The sequence below is a fragment of the Erythrolamprus reginae genome, chromosome Z (assembly GCF_031021105.1).
Source record: "Erythrolamprus reginae isolate rEryReg1 chromosome Z, rEryReg1.hap1, whole genome shotgun sequence".
In the NCBI taxonomy this organism is placed as follows: domain Eukaryota; kingdom Metazoa; phylum Chordata; class Lepidosauria; order Squamata; family Dipsadidae; genus Erythrolamprus; species Erythrolamprus reginae.
This window is the reverse complement of record NC_091963.1, coordinates 3864277-3886094: the sequence shown is the minus strand read 5'-3', so window position 1 is coordinate 3886094 and position 21818 is coordinate 3864277. Positions and strand designations below refer to the sequence as shown.

Below are 21818 nucleotides of genomic sequence, written 5' to 3'. Positions count from 1 at the left end.
ATTTATGTATGGTTTGATCGGGTTGTGTGATTATTTTAATGACAAGGGTTTTTAATTGTTTTTCAAGTATTGGATTTGTACACTTTATTATTGTTGTGAGCCGCTCCGAGTCTCCGGAGAGGGGTGGCATACAAATCTAATAAATAAATAAATAAATAATAATAAATATCCTTTACTCCCCCTCCACGAGCCCCACTGCTTTCTAACAATAACGATGTTCCCTAATTGGGTCATATAATATCTGTAAGAAAACAACCAAGTTCAGAGAGTCCCAAGGACCCACAATCTTCATCTTCCTCCTCTGCCTCTTCCTGTAAACCCCACTCTTTTCTATCACTGATTGTGTTCCTTAGTCGGGTCATGAAACATCTATAAGAAAATGACCAAGCTCAGAGAGTACCAAGGACCTTATTAAAAAGTATATAAAATAAAGCAGCTAGTCTGAAACCTTCATGTATGGCTCTGGTCATTCGTTTCTGATCTCAGGTTGTTAGTAGTATGTACATAACTAGTTGGGTTTAGTAATATATAACACAAACCAACAATGTATGCTTGCATGTATTAGAACACTATTGCTTTAAGAGCTAGTGTTATGGATTACCACAAGAGGGAGCCAGAAGCGTGGTTCTCTCTCTCTCAGCTATTCTCTATCTCTGTTTTGTCTTTGTGACTATGCTGTAGTAAGAACTTTGTGCTCAAATGATGGTTTATGTATTTGTAAACTGAACAAGCAAGGCTTATAGTATTGTAGATTTATTGACTAATTTAACCACGCATGACTAGGACTGTTCTTGACTGACATATTTGCCAAAGCAAATAATTAGTGTTGGGCGAACCCAACGAATTTGGATTCGGCGAACTTACCCGAACTCCGCCGCCAAGTTTGGGTAAATTCGCCGAACCTGAACCCAAACCTGAACACTTCTAGAAATAAAACTACGCGCCAGGAAGAAATCTCCCTGTTGTCAAAGCTCCGCCCCCAGAAATCCCATCGTGGGATTCCCCACCTCCTTTTGGTTCAGTGCCGCTGCGGCGTCCTTTTCCGTAAAAATATATATATATATATTTTTACAGAAAAGGACACCAAGGAGGTGGGGAATCCCACGATGGGATTCCGGTGGCAGAGCTTTGACGACACAGAGACTTCTTCCTGGCACATGTCTTTATTTTGGCCGGCCAGGAAGAAGTCTCCATGACGTCAAAGCTCCGTCCGTCCCCGGAATCCCATCGTGGGATTCCCTACCTCCTTTTGCGCCTCCCTCCCAGCCTCCCGACTGGCTGACAGATCCCCAGTGTTCGCCTTCCTCCGCCACCACTGGCGCCCAGCTCCTCCTCCTCTTCTCAGCAAATGACAGCCAGGCGGGGGGCTTTTTAAAAAGTTCGGGTTCGGGTTCAGCATACCAAACCCCGCAAAGTTCAGTACAAACCCGAACTGTGCAAGTTTGGTTCGCCCAACACTACAAATAATATTTTAGGCACTTAATGTATCTGAATTGTATTACTGAACCATTACTTGTAGCTCTGTGCTATCAGTTGGATATCTGCTAGACCTCGACGTTTCCTCTGTGTACGTGTATCTTTGACTACTCAGAGATTACTCTGCACACTCCTTAACACAGGTGAGCAGAATTGACCCCCCCTGACCTTTGACAAGCACAGATGCAGCGGTCTGCTGATCCTCGGTTTGACAGGTATAGTGTCCTGCATCTTCCACTTGCGCATCATGGACTAGCAGCTCCACATAAGATGCCTTTTGCCTCATCTCATACTTGTCACTTGGCTGCAGCTGGGTGGAGCCTTTCATCCACTGGACAGGCACGTCGGGTCTTGTGAGGGCAGTGCCCAGGGCGATGGTTGCCCCCTCTTTGACTTCCTGGTTCTCCAGCTGGACTTGAAAAAAAGCTGGACGGTCTGAGAGAGCTACAACGGGGAAAGAGGAGAAAGTGTTGAGCTTTTGTCATAGGTGTGATACAGGTTATGGGTTTCTAATACAAGATCAAGAGCAGGAGGAAGCCCTTGACTCATAATTCTAACTTCAAATATCTTGGAAAATAAGAAAAATGAGAGCCGCTTTAGTCCAGTGGTTAAGGGACTAGAAGGGTCAAGAGGTCCTGAATTCTAGCCATCAAAGCCAGCTGGGTGACTTTGGGCCAATCACAAAGAGACTGTGAGGTTTTTTAAAGCCGAAAACAAGATGGCGGCACATGCGCAGTGCTGGAAACTCACCTTCAACACATGCTCAGAAGAAAAAAAATCTCTTTCTAAAAAAAATATAAAAAAAGATGTAGTGCCCATGGACTGTCATCGATCAAACCTGTTCCGTGATGTCATTGTGATGTCATCAGTGGGTCACTACTGATTCGGGCGAACCAATCTGAATTGGGAGGAACCCACCTCTGCCTAACTCATTCATTCATTCATTCATTCATTCATTCATTCATTCATTCATTCATTCATTTATTAGATTTATATGCCGCCCCTCTCCGTGGACTCAGGGCGGTAAATTTGTTGTAAATTTGAAAAGTCACTAAATGAAATGTTGTAAGTCGAGGGGTTCCTGTATACGGAGTTTTAATTAATAAATCTTTTACCTTCCACCGTTAACGTGGCCATGCTTCTCCCGTGGCCAATGTCGCAAATATATTTTCCAGAGTCTCTTCGAGTTACACCATAAATCTTTAAAATATGGGTCGTTCCCTGCTGGCTGATTTCGTACTTTGCACTTGGAGCGATGATTTCCGAGCCTTTTTTCCAGATGGCAGAGACGTGGAGCATGGAGACTTCGCATTTGAGGATAGCGGCACTGCCTTCCTGCAATTCCAGGTTGCTCAGCTCTTGTTGAAAGTCAGGATGTGGGGCTGGAATAGAAAGGGGGGTGGGGGAGGATTGCTAGAACTGTCAAAACCCTCCGAAAACAAAATAGAGTCCACTTGCCAATGTAGACAGAATTTAAACTGAAATCATAAATTGGGAAGCAAGGTTTTAGATTTTAGGTGCATGTGAATTTCAAAAAATAACTTTAGGGGTCAGAGTTATAAAGACAGACAGGCATAGACGTACACACAAAACTCTACCTGTCCAGAATGCAGTGGCACACAGACAAACAGACAGATTGATACACACACACACACACATACACAAACACACACAGGGTGTGTATCTTTTGTCAGGTTGGCTCCAAATTCTTAATTTTTTTATTCTCTCTCTCTCTCTCTCTCTCTCACACACACACACACACACACACACACACAAAGAGAGAGAGAGAGAGAGAATAAAAAAATTAAGAATTTGGAATTACACTGGATGGAAAGATGAGTGAGTGGGTAGAGAGACAGATGGACCGACAGACAGATTTTATATTATGTTATATCTAGAATTTGCATAGGTTTTTAAAAAGTTTTAATAGTTTTTCTAGTTATCTTTTGAGGCTTTGCAAACTGGCCAGAATCATTTCAACAAGGGGATGAATAGAATAGAATAGAATAGAATAGAATAAATAGACGGACAGATAGATTTTATGTTATCTGTTTTATTTAGAATTTGCATAGCTTTTTAAAAAGTTTTAATAGTTTTTCTAGTTATTTTTTGAGACTTTGTAAACCAGCCAGAATCATTTCAACAGGAGGATGAATAAAATAATAAAATAAATAAATAAATAAATAAAAGTGGAATAGGTATGTTAGCACAATTCATCTGTTGACAGAATAACAGAGTTGGAAGGGACCTTGGAGATCAACCAGTCCAGCCCCCCGCTCAAGCAAGAGACCCTGACAAATGGCTGTCCCCTTCAACACAACTGAGACCCCTACCCATTTGAAATCACAATTCTTTTGATAGAACTTGCCTTACCGTCCACTCTGAGCCTCGCTGTCGATGTGTACGGTCCCACCCGGAAAGTGACCGTGCCAGAATCCTGCTGGGTGACGTTGCGGAGGGTCAACTTGTGAACCCGCCCTCTCTCGACTGAGATCTCGTTCATCTGGTTGCTTTGAAGTGACAAATCTTGCAGTTTCCATTCCACGTCTTTTGCGTTGTCGTGAGAGACTTCGCACTCGAAGGCGATTTCTTCGTCTTCCATAACCTCAGCGCTTTTCAGTCCACGGATGATGGTGATGTCCACTTCTACAAGGACCACCAGATCCATTAGTGACAGGGACAACATAAACCATAAAATCAAATGTGAGTTTGGTCCCAGTTAACTACAGTGCATTCTTCAACCTACAACCACAATTGGGACAAGAATTTTCATTGCTAATAAACTAGGTTTTTTTAAGTGAGTCTTGGCCAAACATGTGACCTTTTTGACCACAGTTGTTAAGCGAATCAGTGCAGTTATTAAGTGAATCCAGCTTCTCCACATTGCTTGTCAAAAAGTGGCTGGGAAGATTTAAATGGCAATCGACCAAATGTCGTTTGGCGGGACCCAGGGGAAGAGCCTTCTCTGTGGCAGCCCCGACCCTCTGGAACCAGCTCCCCCCTGAGATTAGAACAGCCCCCACCCTCCTTGCCTTTCGCAAACTCCTTAAGACCCACCTCTGTCATCAGGCATGGGGGAACTGAAATATCTTCCCCAGGCCTATACTGTTTATGTATGGTATGTTGTGTGAATGGTTTTGGGGTTTTTTTAACTATGGGTTTTTAGCTTCTAATTATTGAATTTGTATTTTACACTGTTTTTCTGTTGCTGTTGTGAGCCGCCCAGAGTCTGCAGAGAGGGGTGGCATACAAATTTAATAAATAAATAAAATAAAATAAATCATATGACCTCGGGAAGCTGCAACCATCGTAACAAATCCATGCCACTTGCCAAGTGCTCAACTTTTGATCAACTGAGTTTGGGAAATGACACAATACTTGTAAGTGTAAGGGGCAGTCACAAGTCTATTTTTTCAGTGCCATTTGTAGCTCTAAATGGTCACAAAATGAATGGTTCTAAATCGAGGACTACCTATATCTTACCTCAATTTTGCACTTTACACAAGAAACAAAAATGTTGCATTTGGTGCAGATTTCATAGATTAGAGAATTTTGCGTTCCCTTTTATAATATTCTAGGTACAGGGAGTCCTTGACTTACAACAGTTTATTTAGTGACCGTCTGAAGTTACAATGGCACTGGGGGGAAAAAAGACTTACACCCGTTCTCCACATTTATGACCGTTGCTACATCCCAATAGTCACATGATCCAAATTCAGACTCTTGGCAATTGTCTCATATTTACGACGGTCACAGTGATCCCCCTTTGCAACCTCTGACCAGCAAAGTCAATGGGGGAAGCCATATTCACTTAACAACCGGGCTACTAACTTAACAACTGCAGTGATTCACTTAACAAATGTGGCAAGAAAGTTGTTAAATGGGACAAAATTCACTTAACAAATTTCTCACTTAGCAACAGAAAATTTGGGGTCAATTTTGGTTGTTAAGAATTGTAAACCTAATCTTACGGACCTTCTTCTCTAAAAACACTGATTTATTAACCAGAGCATACAAAACATTCGTCAGACCTATTCTAGAATATAGCTCACCTATAGCATATCAGATATTAATGCAATCGAAGGAGTCCAGAAATACTTCACAAGAAGAGTCCTTCACTCCTCCTCACGTAACAAATTTCCCTACTCCTCCAGACTTCAAATACTAAATCTAGAAAATTTACAACTACGTCGTCTCCGAACTGATTTAACTGTTGTTCATAAAATCATACATCACAATGTACTCCCTGTCAGTGACTACTTCACCTTTAACAACAACAACACAAGAGCATGTAATAGATACAAACTGAATGTAAATCGCTCCAAAATTGACTGCAGAAAATACGATTTCAGCAATAGAGTGGTCACCGCCTGGAACTCATTACCTGACTCTGTTGTTGCTTCCCACAACCCCAAAACCTTCAACCTTACATTATCAACAATTGACCTCTGCCCTTTTCTAAGAGGTCTGTAAGGGGCGTGCATAAGTGCACTTTTGTGCCTAATGTCCCTGTCCTACTGTCTTATTATCCTTTCTATTACTATGTTACACTTATGTTATGTTATGTTATGTTATGTTATGTTATGTTATGTTATGTTATGTTAATAGGTACTATAATACTATACTTGTTTGACAAATAAATAAATAAAATAAAATAAATAAAGTCAACGACTACCTGTATTAAACCTGCAGAAATCAACTTGGGGGGAAAAAAATGTCAAGGGCCTCTTGACTGAAACAGTGCTTCAGATTTAATAAGTCATGTCAAAAGACGTTCACCAACCTCAACAATGCAGCCCTCAACCAAGGAAGCAAGTGTCAAAGAAGTCTCATAAACCAAATTTCATGCTAGGAAAAATGCGATACCGAATCCTAGAAACCAAAGAAGTAAAACCCCAGGCTTCTTTTATGAGAGCTAATTTGGTCTAGTAATGAAAGCATCAGCCTGGAAATTGGGAGATCGGGAGTTCTAGTTCCACCTTGGGGTTGAAGGCAAACTGGGTGACTTTTGGAAAACCAGCATGAAACTGGGAGTTTTAATCCACATTTAGGCATGAAAGACAGTTGGGTGACTTTTGGACAAACACCAGGAGACTGGGAGTTCTAGTCCATACTTAGGCATGAAAGCCAGGTGCATGAATGTGGGACAATCACAAGGAGACAGGGAGCTCTAGTCCACATTTAGGCATGAAAGCCAGGTGGGTGAATGTGAGACAATCACAAGGAGACAGGGAGTTCTAGTCCACATTTAGGCATGAAAGCCAGTTGCATGACTTTGGGACAAACACCAGGAGACTGGGAGTTCTAGTCCATAGTTAGGCATGAAAGCCAGGTGGATGAATGTGGGACAATCACAAGGAGACAGGGAGTTTTAATCCACATTTAGGCATGAAAGCCAGGTGGGTGACTTTTGGACAAACACCAGGAGACCGGGAGTTCTAGTCCATACTTAGGCATGAAAGCCAGGTGCATGAATGTGGGACAATCACAAGGAGACAGGGAGTTCTAGTCCTTACTTAGGCATGAAAGCCAGGTGGGTGATTTGAGGATTACCACCAGGAGACTGGGAGTTCTAGTCTGCTTCAAAGAAAACGTACCATGCACAGATAACGTAGCAGATGTGGTTTGGTCACCAATGCTACACGAATATTCACCACTGTCTTGGAGTTGCAAGTTATGAATGAGCAGCTCATGAATGCCCCCATCCTGTTGGATATCATATTTGGGGCTAGCGTGGATCCTTGCACTGTCTTTGAGCCATTCCACGGGGGCTTTAGTGACTGTGATCTCGCAGTGTAATCTGGCTGTGCTTCCCTCGTCCGCTTTCTCATCCTTTAACCGTTGTACGAATTCGGCTTTGAGAACTGTGTGGTCAAAAGGAAAGGGAGAAAGTGAAACCCTTGACTCTACTCAGAAACATAGAAGACTGAGGGCAGAAAAAGACCTCATGATCCATCTAGTCTGCCCTTATACTATTTTCTGTATTTTATATTAGGATGGATATATGTTTATCCCAAGCTTCTATTAAGTTCCGAAATAATTAACTGAGCTTTTTTTTTGTCCAATACACAATAAATATTGAAGAGAATAGACATGTAGTAATATATGTAAAGAAAAGGATAAAATAAAAGATATAAAAATAGAGGAGAAGATATAAGGAAGAAAAGATATATGGGATAAAGGAGAGACAATTGGACAGGGGACAGAAGGCACGCTGCTGCACTTATGTACGCCCCTTACTGACCTCTTAGGAACCTGGAGAGGTCAATCGTGGATAGTCTAAGGGAAAAATGTTGGGGGTTAGGGGTTGACACTACAGAGTCCGGTAATGAGTTCCACGCTTCGACAACTCGATTGCTGAAGTCATATTTTTTACAGTCTAGTTTGGAGCGGTTAATATTAAGTTTGAATCTGCTGCGTGCTCTTGTGTTGTTGCGGTTGAAGCTGAAGTAGTCACTGACAGGCAGGACGTTGCAGCATATGATCTTGTGGGCAATACTTAGATCGTGTTTTAGGCGTCGTAGTTCTAAGCTTTCTAGACCCAGGATTGTTAGTCTACTTCCGTAGGGTCTTCTGTTTCGAGTGGAGGAGTGAAGGGCTCTTCTGGTGAAGTATCTTTGGACATTGAAGCTCGCATCAAGTTCAGAGAGAACCAAAGACTCCACATTCCTACACACAAAGCTCACTCCCTTCTAGCCCTGATGGTGATACCTAGCTGAGTAATAAAACCTCTGCAAGAAGACCGCCATGTTCGATTACTGCAACGCTCTCTACATGGGACGACCTTTGAAAAGTGTTCAGAAACTTCAGATCGTGCAGAATGCGGCCACGAGAGCTTCCTAGATTCGCCCACGTTTCTACAACACTCCGTGGCCTGCACTGGCTGCCAATCAGTTTCCGGTCACAATTGTGTTGGTAATGACCTTTAAAGCCCTTCATGGCATTGGACCAGAATACCTCTGGAGCCGCCTTCTACTGCACGAATCCCAGCGGCCGATAAGGTCCCACAGAGTTGGCCTTCTCCGGGTCCCGTGGATTAAACAATGTCGTTTGGCGGGCCCCAGGGGAAGAGCCTTCTCTGTGGTGGCCCCGGCCCTCTGGAATCAACTCCCCCCGGAGATTAGAACGGCCCCCACCCTTCTTGTCTTTCGCAAGTTACTCAAAACCCACCTATATCGCCAGGCATGGGGGAACTAAGACATCTCCCCCAGGCTTTCTTATATTTTATGTTTGGTATGTATGTGCTGTATGGTTTTTAATTGTTGGGGTTTTTTATGTAATTTTATTATTAGATTTGTTTCATTATTATGTTGTGAGCTGCCCCGAGTCTTCGGAGAGGGGCGACATACAAATCTAATAAATAATAATAATAATGTTCAGAAGCACCAAGGGCCCCAGAATTCAACCCTGAGCTACAAATGTTGTCTTCTATCTACCGACTACCGAGGAAGATTTGACTCACTTATTCTGTTCAGAAGACACTCTGATTCATCTCAGGCATTGCGAAATCTTTGGTTTGATTTGTATTTCTGTGCCGCAAATGGCAGGAAACAGAATCATTGTTTGAAATTTGATTTGACTCAAGAGCTCAAATCAGCTTTGCAATTCTACTAGGATTGTCAGCTCAATTCAAAAACAAAATTCAGCTCAGTATTTGCACAACACTATTGTGAAATTAATTGTGGAACCACCAGAACAGGTTTATTTCCATCCGAACAGAATTGCACTGAATTATAATTGCCCAGTAAATGGACAAAGAACAAAATTTAAGTCCTATATTCTTAACTATATAGAAACATAGAAACATAGAAGACTGACGGCAGAAAAAGACCTCACGATCCATGCAGTCTGCCCTTATACTATTTTCTGTATTTTATTTTAGGATGGATCTATGTTTATCCCAGGCATGTTTAAATTTAGTTACTGTAGATTTACCAACCACGTCTGCTGGAAGTTTGTTCCAGGGATCTACTACTGTTTCAGTAAAATAATATTTTCTCATGTTGCTTTTGATCTTTCCCCCAACTAACTTTTTATTTTTTTTATTTTTTTTATTTATTTGTTTTATCAAGTGCATATTGGTGGTATGCAAAGAATAATATTCAAATACATTCATATACATATAGTAAAAAGAAACATTAGGACAGGGGACGGATGAAAGGCATTTGTGGAAAGAAGCCTACTTCCTGCCTCAAGGTCGAACATGGAACCCATATTTATTTTTAATAATACTGTACTGTCATTAAAGTCTAAAAGATACAGTAGTTTCAAGCAGAACCAAATTCATGTCTTTTCATGCTCCCATGTCATTATCAGAGTCACCCAAGTCTGATGGGCCATGAGAAATTTCAGAAATAAATAAAATTATTTTGAATCTTCAAAACAACAAACAACATATTCAGAAGGCCTCTATGGCTTTGATAGAAAGTTGTTAAAATATCAAAAATGAGACATACATTTCCTTGAATTTGGGTCAGACTTTTACTATACATCCAAATACAAAGTCCTCAACTTATGACATTGTATTGTTAAGTGAGACATTTGTTAAATGAATTTTGCCCCATTTTTACCATCTTTCTTGTCACACGAGCGGGTCACTGCACTTGTTAGGTTAGCAACATGTTTGTAAAGTGAATCTGGCCTCCCCATTGATTTTGCTTGTCAGAAGGTCGCAAAAGAGGACCACATAACCGTCATGATTGAATACAAGCCAGTTGCCAAGCACCTGAATTTTGATCACATGACCAAGGGGATACTGCAACAGTGCGAAAAACAATTCTAAGTGCCTTTGTTCAGAGCCATTGTAACTTTGAATGGTTACTAAATTTATTCATTTATTCATTCATTCATTCATTCAATTTGTATGCCGCCCTTCTCCTTAGACTCAGGGCAGCTTACAACATGTAAGCAATAGCACTTTTTAACAGACCCCACAATCCGGGTCCTCATTTGACCCACCTCGGAAGGGTGGAAGGATGAGTCAACCTTGACCCGTGGTGAGATCTGAACCGCTGACCTTTAGATCTACAGTCAGCTTCAGTGGTCTGCAGTACAGCACTCTACCTGCTGCACCACCCCGGCTCTAAATAAATGGATGTAATTCAAGGACTACCAGTAATGACTTTTACTGCTGAAAGGATTTCCAGAGAAAATTCCACAGATTGATCTAGAAATTTATATTATGCATAATTTATATTATACATTAAAAAATGCAGATTAAAAATTCAACTGTTTCTCCATCAAGCATCATCCACTTAATTAAATGTTGAAAAGCTAAGGGAGAAACAGACCCACATGTCAATGAAAACCAGACTAAACCATTAAAGCACAGGGACTCCTCAACTCTATTTAGTGACCGTCCAAAATTACAACAGCACTGAACAAAGCACCTTACAATCTGGTCCTTGTCTTACAACCAGTGCAACATAGAAACATAGAAACATAGAAACATAGAAGACTGATGGCAGAAAAAGACCTCATGGTCCATCTAGTCTGCCCTTATACTATTTCCTGTATTTTATCTTACGATGGATCTATGTTTATCCCAGGCATGTTTAAATTCAGTTACTGTGGATTTACCAACCACGTCTGCTGGAAGTTTCTTCCAAGCATCTACTACTCTTCCAGTCAAATAATATTTTCTCAAGTTGCCTTTGATTTTCCCCCCAACTAACTTCAGATTGTGTCCCCTTGTTCTTGTGTTCACTTTCCTGTTAAAAACACTTCCCTCCTGAACCCCATTTAACCCTTTAACATATTTAAATGTTTCGATCATGTCCCCCCTTTCCCTTCTGTCCTCCAGACTATACAGATTGAGTCCATGAAGTCTTTCCTGATACGTTTTATGCTTAAGACCTTCCACTATTCTTGTAGCCCGTCTTTGGACCCGTTCAATTTTGTCAATATCTTTTTGTAGGTCAAATGGCATGGATTTGTAATGGTTGCAGCATCCCTGGTTGATGTGATCACCATTTACGATCTTCACAGACAGCTTCCCATAGGGGAAACTAGATTCACTTAACAACCACATGATTCACTTAACAACCACATGATTCACTTAACTACAATGATTCACTTAACGACTATGGTAAAAATGGTCAGAAATCACTTAACAGCTACCTTACTTACTCCTCAACTCTATTTAGTGACCGTCCAAAATGACAACAGCATTGAACAAAGCACCTTACAATCTGGTCCTTGTCTTACAACCAGTGCAACATCACACATGATCAAAATTTGTGGTCAAATGGCATGGATTTGTAATGGTTGCAGCATCCCTGGTTGATGTGATCACCATTTACGATCTTCACAGACAGCTTCCCATAGGGGAAACCAGATTCACTTAACAACCACATGATTCACTTAACTACGATGATTCACTTAACGACTATGGTAAAAATGGTCAGAAATCACTTAACAGCTACCTTACTTAGCAATACACATTCTTGTCCCAATTATGCTGATAAGTTGAGGACTATGTCTAGGTGCAAACCCTTTCAAAAAGAGATCATACAGTCCAAAGACGGGCTACAAGAATCAGGAAAGACTTAATGAACTCAATCTGTATAGTCTGGAGGACAGAAGGAAAAGGGGGGACATGATCGAAACATTTAAATATGTTAAAGGGTTAAATAAGGTCCAGGAGGGAAGTGTTTTTAATAGGAAAGTGAACACAAGAACAAGGGGACACAATCTGAAGTTAGTTGGGGGAAAGATCAAAAGCAACATGAGAAAATATTATTTTACTGAAAGAGTAGTAGATCCTTGGAACAAACTTCCAGCAGACATGGTTGGTAAATCCACAGTAACTGAATTCAAACATGCCTGGGAAAAACATATATCCATCCAAAGATAAAATACAGGAAATAGTATAAGGGCAGACTAGATGGACCATGAGGTCTTTTTCTGCCGTCAGACTTCTATGTTTCTATGTTTCTACAGTCTTCCTCCTCCTCCTCCTCTCTGCAAACTGCCCTCCATACCACAGCAGCACTGATAACGTTTCCTAGTTGGGTCATTAAATGTCTGCAAGAAATCAACCAAGCTCAAAGAACACTAAGGAACCCATAGTTTACTTCTTCCACATCCTCCTCCTTGAAATCGGGAAATTGGGAGTTCTAGTCTCACCTCAGCCATTAAAGCCGGCTGGGTGATGGTGAATTCTAGTCTGCTTAAAAAAACACATACCTTGCACAGATAGTGTGGCCGATGTGGTTTGGTCTCCAATGATGCACGAATATTCCCCGCTGTCTTGGGGTTCCAAGTTATGAATGAGCAATTCGCGGATGCCCCCATCCTGTCCGATGTCATATTTGGGGCTGGCGTGAATCCTTACCCCATCTTTGCGCCATTCTGCTGCCGCTTTGGGGACCGTCACTTCACACTGAAATCTGACTGTGCCGCCCTCATCTGCTTTCTCATCCTTCAGCCTCTTTATGAATTCAGGCTTGAGGGCTGCGGGGTTAAAATAATGACAGAAAATGCAGGTTTAAAAAAACCGCAAGGATTCTACACGCACAATACTGGAAACAGGGAAAAAAACCGACCGTCTTATCTCTTTTGATTAAAATAATGGAATGTGCAGAAATGTCCCAGCTAACAATGGAACTGCAAAACAAGGATGAGACAGATTTCTACAAAGCATGGGACAAATGGTACTATTGGTTAAAAAAAAGAAATTACTTAAAAATTATTCATCAAGAAAAATGTCCAACTAAAACAGCATGTAAAACCAGTAAACTACGACATGAATCATAATACCAAATTGAAATGATAAACTGTAAACATCGATCAACACAAATTTTGAACTACAGTGTTCCCTCGATTTTCGAGGGGGATGCGTTCTGAGACTGCCTGCGAAAGTCGAATTTCCGCGAAGTAGAGATGCAGAAGTAAATACACTATTTTTGGCTATGAACAGCATCACAAGCCTTCCCTTAACACTTTAAACCCCTAAACTGCAATTTCTCATTCCCTTAGCAACCATTTAGATCATTACTCACCATGTTTATTTATTAAAGTTTATTTTAAAAAATATTTATTAAAGTTGGATGTAAGTTTGGCAATGACATATGACGTCATCGGGCGGGGAAAACTGTGGTATAGGGGAAAAACGTATAGGTTCTGTCATTAGAATTGGGGTGATCTATAGGCCTCCAGGGCAATCCAAGGAATATGACAACAAGATGGTGGATGAAATTACCCAAATGGCAGTAAAGGGAGATATTGTGGTTATGGGTGATTTCAACATGCCTGATGTTGACTGGAATATCCCCAGTGCCCTTACATGCAAAAGTAAGAATATAGTAGAGGCCTTTACAGGAGCAGCTCTGGCACAGCTGGTTAAGACACCAACTAGAGGGGAGAATATTCTAGATTTAGTTTTTACGAATGGGAATTGGGTTTCAGATGTCAAGGTGGGAGAAAATTTAGGTTGCAGTGACCATCTATGTTTGTGGTTTGATGTAAAAACTCATTGTGAGCAATCCTATAATGCAACCAAAGTATTGGATTTCAGAAAAACAAATTTTAATGCAATGGGAGAATATTTAGATAATGAATTAAAGGGGAGGGATAAAATGGCAGGAGCGAGCATCCAGTGGACTGTATTAAAAAAGGCCATCTTAAAAGCCACTGGACTGTATGTAAGACAAATAACTAAAGGTAAAAGGAAGAAGAAACCGCTATGGTTTAGCAATGATGTAAGGGCTATAGTCAATGAAAAAAAGGCTGCCTATAGGAGGTATAAAGAGTCTGGAAGTATAGCTGATAGGGAGGTATATAAAATGAGACAGAAGGAGGCGAAACAGATAATATATGCTGCTAAAGCCTCAAAAGAGGAAGAAATTGCCAAATCTGTAAAGAAGGGGGATAAAACCTTCTTCAGATATATTAATGATAAGAAGAAGAAAAACTGCGGCATCACGAAGCTTAGTACCGGGAATAATACATGCATTAATGGGAATAAGGAGATCGCTGACCATTTCAATAGCTACTTCTGTTCAGTTTTCTCAAAAGACACCTTACAAAATAATACTATAGAGGGATATAGCATTGCTTCCAGCTGTACGGATTCAGCTCCAGTGATCTTAGAAGCCGATGTCTTAGAAGAACTTGAACGATTAAAGATAAATAAGGCAATGGGTCCAGATGGCATCCACCTCAGAGTTCTTAAAGAACTCAGATCTGTCCTTGCTACCCCCCTGACTGATTTGTTTAACCAATCCTTGTTAACAGGAGAAGTTCCTGAGGATTGGAGAATGGCCAGTGTTGTGCCTATTCACAAGAAGGGCAGTAGAGAAGAAGCTGGTAACTACAGGCCAGTTAGCTTGACATCAGTTGTAGTTAAAATGATGGAGACTACTCAAAAAGAGGATAAATCAGGACCTAAAAAACAATAACTTATTAGACCCAAATCAGCATGGCTTTACTGAAGGCAAATCATGTCAGACTAATCTCATTGATTTCTTTGACTATGTCACAAAGGTGTTGGATGAAGGTGGTGCCGTGGATATTGCCTACCTGGACTTCAGCAAAGCCTTTGATACGGTTCCACATAAAGAGCTGATAGATAAATTAGTGAAGATTGGACTTAATCCCTGGATAGTTCAATGGATTTGCAGCTGGCTGAAGCGTAGACATCAGAGAGTTATTGTTAATGGCGAGTATTCTGAGCAGAGACAGGTTACAAGCGGTGTGCCACAAGGATCTGTTCTGGGTCCTATTCTTTTTAATATATTTGTGAGTGACATAGGGGAAGGTTTGGTAGGGAAGGTTTGCCTATTTGCTGATGACTCTAAAGTGTGCAATAGAGTTGATATTCCTGGAGGCGTCTGTAATATGGTAAATGATTTAGCTTTACTAGATAAATGGTCTAAGCAATGGAAACTGCAGTTTAATGTTTCCAAATGTAAAATAATGCACTTGGGGAAAAGGAATCCTCAATCTGAGTATTGTATTGGCAGTTCAGTGTTGGCAAATACTTCAAAAGAAAAGGATTTAGGGGTAGTGATTTCTGACAGTCTCAAAATGGGTGAACAGTGCAGTCAGGCGGTAGGGAAAGCAAGTAGGATGCTTGGCTGCATAGCTAGAGGTATAACAAGCAGGAAGAGGGAGATTATGATCCCACTATATAGAATGCTGGTGAGACCACATTTGGAATACTGTGTTCAGTTCTGGAGACCTCACCTACAAAAAGATATTGACAAAATTGAACGGGTCCAAAGACGGGCTACAAGAATGGTGGAAGGTCTTAAGCATAAAACGTATCAGGAAAGACTTAATGAACTCAATCTGTATAGTCTGGAGGACAGAAGGAAAAGGGGGGACATGATCGAAACATTTAAATATATTAAAGGGTTAAATAAGGTCCAGGAGGGAAGTGTTTTTAATAGGAAAGTGAACACAAGAACAAGGGGACACAATCTGAAGTTAGTTGGGGGAAAGATCAAAAGCAACATGAGAAAATATTATTTTACTGAAAGAGTAGTAGATCCTTGGAACAAACTTCCAGCAGATGTGGTAGATAAATCCACAGTAACTGAATTTAAACATGCCTGGGATAAACATATATCCGTCCTAAGATAAAATACAGAAAATAGTATAAGGGCAGACTAGATAGACCATGAGGTCTTTTTCTGTCGTCAGACTTCTATGTTTCTATGTTTCTAAAACCCGCAAAGTATTTTTTAATTAATATTTTTGAAAAACTGTGGTATAGACTTTTTGTGAAGTTCGAACCCGCTAAAATCGAGGGAACACTGTACAAAGAAACGGAATGAACAAACCCTTAAACTACTGATAAATGATGGCACTAGCAACTACGTCAAATAGATATGGATAAAACTTCAGGAAAATCTACACCACCTACATGCTTAAACCACAGGCCGCAAAACATAGAAGCCCCAGCTCTAACACTGGCCCTCCACACTTCTTACTACTCTTTCCTTAGTCTATTTTTTCAGATATATATATATATTGCAATTCTTCATCATGTGTCAGTTCCCACCAATTTCTGAAAAATAAACACCGGAGGAAATTGGTTATACAACTGATGTTTATATGTCCCAGGAAGCAAAAACTGTTAGGGGCAAAATATTATACATCCACAGTCATTCCTGAAAGAAGTGGACCTTAGATGAGAGAGATCAAATTCACATATAAATCATAGGACAGGATATAAAAGGATTGGAAGCATCAGAGATAAAAATGGAAGAATGGCAACAGCTATGGAGTAGGAACGTCAGGCATGGGGGAATTCAGATTTTCCCTCCCCCTAAGCTTATAAAATTTATGCATGGCATGTCTGTATGTATGATTGGTTTCTTAAATTAGGGTTTTTAAATTAACTTAAATATTAGATTTGGACTAATTACCCTGTAATTACAGGCGGTTGAAACACGCCGCCAGAACACTAGTGATTGGTTACTGTGAGTAAAAAGGGGAGGCGTCCTTGTTTCCCGCCATTTTTCCTCTGGATGCCTTGGGTGGTGAAGTAATTTACCTCAGGATATTCCTCCGTGTTAATGTATATCATGAGGCTTCTGTGTTGATTTACTTCCTCGTGAGGCTCCTGTTTGCCTGACAAACTAGTTTGTTTATTTATTTATTTATTTTATTTTATTATTCATTTCTCCAATACACAAATACATAGGAAGAAAAATAGACATGTGGTAATATATATAAGGGTAAAAGTGAACTTAGAGGAGAGGATATATGAAAGGAAGAGAATATATAAGATAGGTGAAAGAAAGGAGATACAATTGGACAGGGGACGAAAGGCACACCAGTGCACTTATGTACGCCCCTTACTGGCCTCTTAGGAACCTGGAGAGGTCAATCGTGGAGAGTCTAAGGGAGAAGTGTTGGGGGTTAGGGGTTGACACAATTGAGTCCGGTAATGAGTTCCACGCTTCGATAACTCGATTGTTGAAATCATATTTTTTACAGTCAAGTTTGGAGCGGTTCGTATAAAGTTTGAATCTGTTGCGTGCTCTTGTGTTGTTGCGGTTGAAGTAGTAATTGACTGGTAACGTTGATGTTATATATTGATGTAAAACATATTCAATTACAAAAAAAACCCCTACAAGTTTGTGTGAGTCTCTCTGACTCCATTTGGACACTGGTTGCGCAATTCCTGACAGAAAACCGTTAAAAAAAACCCTACCTTGCACAGACAGCATGGCCGACGTGGTTTGGTCTCCAACGATGCACGAATACTCCCCGCTGTCTTGGGGTTCCAAGTCATGAATGAGCAATTCACGGGCGCCCCCATCCTGTCTGATGTCATATTTGAGACCAGGATGGATTATTGCACAATCTTTGCGCCATTCTGATGGAGCTTTAGGGATTGTCACTTCACACCGAAATCTGACCATGCTGCCCTCATCCGCTTTCTCATCCTTCAGCCGCTGTGTGAATTCGGGTTTTAGGACTGAGGATCAAAATGAATAGAAGTAATTTTTAAAAAGTACAATTATTATTTTAAATATTTGGTGATCCAATTTAAAAAATCCATACCATGCACAGATAATGTGGCAGACGTGGTTTGATCTCCAGCAATGCACGAATACTCCCCGCTGTCTTGGGGTTCCAAGTTATGAATGAGCAATTCTCGAGTTCCCCCATCCTGTCTGATGTCATATTTGGGACCAGGATGGATTCTTGCACCGTCTTTGCGCCATTCTGATGGAGCTTTAGGGATTGTCACTTCACACCGAAATCTGACCGTGCTGCCCTCATCCGCTTTCTCATCCTTCAGCCGCTGCGTGAATTCAGGTTTCGGGACTGCGGGGCCAAAATGAACAGAAGTAAGTAAAAAATAAAAACGTATTTCATTGTGGCAATGCCCTTCATGGCATCGGACCAGAATATCTCTGGGGCTGTCTTCTGCCACACGAATCCCAGCGACCAGTTAGGTCCCACAGAGTTGGCCTTCTCCGGGTCCCGTCGACTAAACAATGCCGTCTGGCGGGACCCGGGGGAAAAGCCTTCTCTGTGATGGCCCCGACCCTCTGGAACCAACTCCCCCCCAGATATCAGAGTTGCCCCCACCCTCCTTGCCTTTCGTAAGCTCCTTAAAACCCACCTCTGTCATCAGGCATGGGGGAATTGAGATATTCCCTTCCCCCTAGGCTTATAAAATTTATGCTTGGTATGTCTGTATGTATGATTGGTTTCTCAAATTAGGGTTTCTTAATTTAACTTAAACTTAAATATTAGATTTGTTTATATTGTCTTATTATTGTTGTTAGCCGCCCTGAGGAGAGGGGTGGCATACAAATCTAATAAATAAATAAATAAATTGCCGCCAATTTTTGCTAAATAGAATCTGCAAAAAAAATGGATGTTTGACATGTGTATGTTTATACATATTTATGCACAATCTCCCGCTTTCCAGAAGATAAAATAAAAATAAAAAAATTAAATAGAACAGGGATGATAAGATGAAAGAGATGAAATTCATATATATTTGGTTGTACCAGACCTGTGTGTGTGTGTGTGTGTTTGTAGGCCTTGGCATTTTGGGGTCCTTTCCCAAGTAAGATTGATAAGATTCCACAAACTAACCTGAAGATAACCAAACGTTGCCAAGATTCTGTTCTGCCGGGCTCTCTGGTAGGAGCCTCCCGAAAATTCAAGGGTACAAATTCCAGAGACACGCGTTTGAAAATTCAAAACAATGTTCCTTATCCCAAAATTCAAAATAAACTAACCACTCTTGTTGTATTGCAAAGAGCACTCGTCTCAAAACAACAGTCTGTACAATTAATCTTAAGCAGTCATTAAGTACTTAGCTAAGCAGCTGTGAAGAAACTTCACACCCCTTCTTCTTCCAAAGAAGTGATACATACACACACTCACATACAGGTTGCTCTGCTTTGTTTTCAAAGGCGTGAAAAATCAACAAAGTCCAGAAACCAGCAACACAGGATTCCTGACGAACTGCGATCAGATACTCTTCCACAACGGCCAAACCCACATGCTGCTATTTATAGCAGCAGCCCTAATTACTGGAGCCCCACCCAAACACATGTGGCCACTCTTATCTCCTGTAATACTTCCTCAATTGGTCTCTTCTACGCATAATTCTGCGCTTGCGTGGATCTAAAACGTCTTCATCCGAATCAATGGAAGATAATGGAGATTGACTGCCTGGGCTGTGTGCCAAGCCCCCCTCTGCCGAGTCACTCCCACCTTCTTCTTCGTCCGAGGAAACTAAACTCTGAACTGACTCTGTCGGCAATAACACAGGCCTATGACATGTTGAAGTTTCCCCTGCATCCGCCTCCACATTCCCTGGGGCAGGAGCTGGGCCAGAGCCAACCACAACAGATTCTAGAAATCTTACACCCGAATACACCAGAGCTTACATACCTATACACATGAAAATCTACAAAAACAATTGTGTGTGTGTGTGTGTGTGTGTGTGTGTAAGGGTATAGCTGTCTGACGAGAGCAAATAAGCTCAAAATAGATCTAGACTAGTCTCCCTTCCTTTTCATTATCAGCAAAAATATGTTTCTTATCTTTCTTCTTATTGTCACTGTCACATTGTAATTTTTTTTTAAATTTTGGTCTGTTTACCTCCTCCTCCAAACTGGGAGATTGGGAGTTCTAGTCCCCTTTAGGCATAAAAACTGGCAGGTGACTTTGGACCAAGCACCAGGAGATTGTGAGTTCTGATACAATTTAAAAAATCCATACCATGCACCGATAATGTGGCAGACGTGCTTTGATCTCCAGCGATGCACAAATACTCTCCGCTGTCTTGGGGTTCCAAGTTATGAATGAGCAATTCACGGGTGCCCCCATCCTGTCTGATGTCATATTTGGGACCAGGATGGATTATTGCACCATCTTTGCGCCATTCTGATGGAGCTTTAGGGATCGTCACTTCACACCGAAATCTGACCGTGCTGCCCTCATCCGCTTTCTCGTCCTTCAGCCGCTGCGTGAATTCAGGTTTCAGGACTGCAGGGTCAAAATGAACAGAAGCAAAAAATAAATTAAAAAAAGCATTGTATTAAGTGGCAGTTCCCACCAATTTTTGATAAATAGAATCTGGAAAAAAAATTGGTTGTATAGGACCATATGTCTATATATATGCACAATCACCCGCTTTCTAGAAGGTAAATAGAACAAAATTTTTTAAAAAGATCAACTGGAGAGACTTCATGAACTCAATCTGTATAGTCTGGAGGACAGAAGGAAAAGGGGGGACATGATCGAAACATTTAAATACGTGAAAGGGTTAAATAAGGTCCAGGAGGGAAGTGTTTTTAATAGGAAAGTGAACACAAGAACAAGGGGACACAATCTGAAGTTAGTTGGGAGAAAGATCAAAAGCAACGTGAGAAAATATTATTTGACTGAAAGATTAGTGGATGCTTGGAACAAACTTCCAGCAGACGTGGTTGATAAATCCACAGGAACTGAATTTAAACATATCCATCCTAAGATAAAATACAGAAAATAGTATGTTTCTAACTGGGACAGGGATGATAAAATGAAAGAGATTAAACTCATATATTTTGTTGCACAGGGCCAATGGATGCGTATGTGTATATGTGTATACACATACAGTACATACATGACACACATACAACTGTTTCCCCAAAAATAAGACCCACCCCCAAAATAAACTATAGTTAAGAGTGTAATCAGTGGTCAGCATGGCAATCTTTTTTTTTCATTATTTTTGATTTAAACATACGCAGATATAACAAAGAAAAACAAAATGAAAAACAAAAAAACATAAATAAAACACGTATTTGGGGTATTTACATCCCCTTCTCACAGCATTTCGATCAGAGATTTGTACTTTTTAACCTTATTTTTGTTAACGTATTGCTTCACATATTTACATACTTGTGTTCTTTTCTTATAGGTTTATATGTTAATTTCTTGGGCTATCTTTCTATATAATTTGTTTTCTTTTATCCTCTCTTTCTTTTAATCAATTATCCCATATCTTATAATATCATGTCTTATTTTCCCTTCTAACTTTCTTGATATCATATCCATCTCTGCACAATCCATAGGTAGGTAGGTAGGTAGGTAGAGAGAGAGAGAATTGATAGATAGATAGATAGACAGACAGACAGACAGGCAGAGAGATAATTGATAGGTAGGTAGGTAGAGAGAGAGAGAGAGAATTGATAGATAGATAGATAGATAGATAGATAGATAGATAGATAGATAGATAGATAGATAGATAGATAGGAAGATAGGTAGGTAGATAGCTAGGTAGGTATCTAGGTAGGTAGAGAGAGAGAATTGATAGATAGGTAGGTAGGGAGAGAGAGAGAATTGATAGATAGATAGATAGACAGATAGGTAGG

At 40.6% G+C, this 21818-nt stretch overlaps 1 protein-coding gene across 1 annotated transcript in view; it reads right to left on the bottom strand.

Moving 5' to 3' along the window:
• Positions 1-21818, bottom strand: part of OBSCN (obscurin, cytoskeletal calmodulin and titin-interacting RhoGEF) — a 334659-nt gene that overhangs the window by 175269 nt on the left and 137572 nt on the right. Inside the window, 8 exon segments of the mRNA XM_070766937.1 lie at positions 1645-1920; positions 2592-2858; positions 3850-4122; positions 7074-7340; positions 12664-12930; positions 17642-17908; positions 17995-18261; positions 20182-20448. Coding sequence (XP_070623038.1) covers positions 1645-1920; positions 2592-2858; positions 3850-4122; positions 7074-7340; positions 12664-12930; positions 17642-17908; positions 17995-18261; positions 20182-20448 — 2151 coding nt within the window.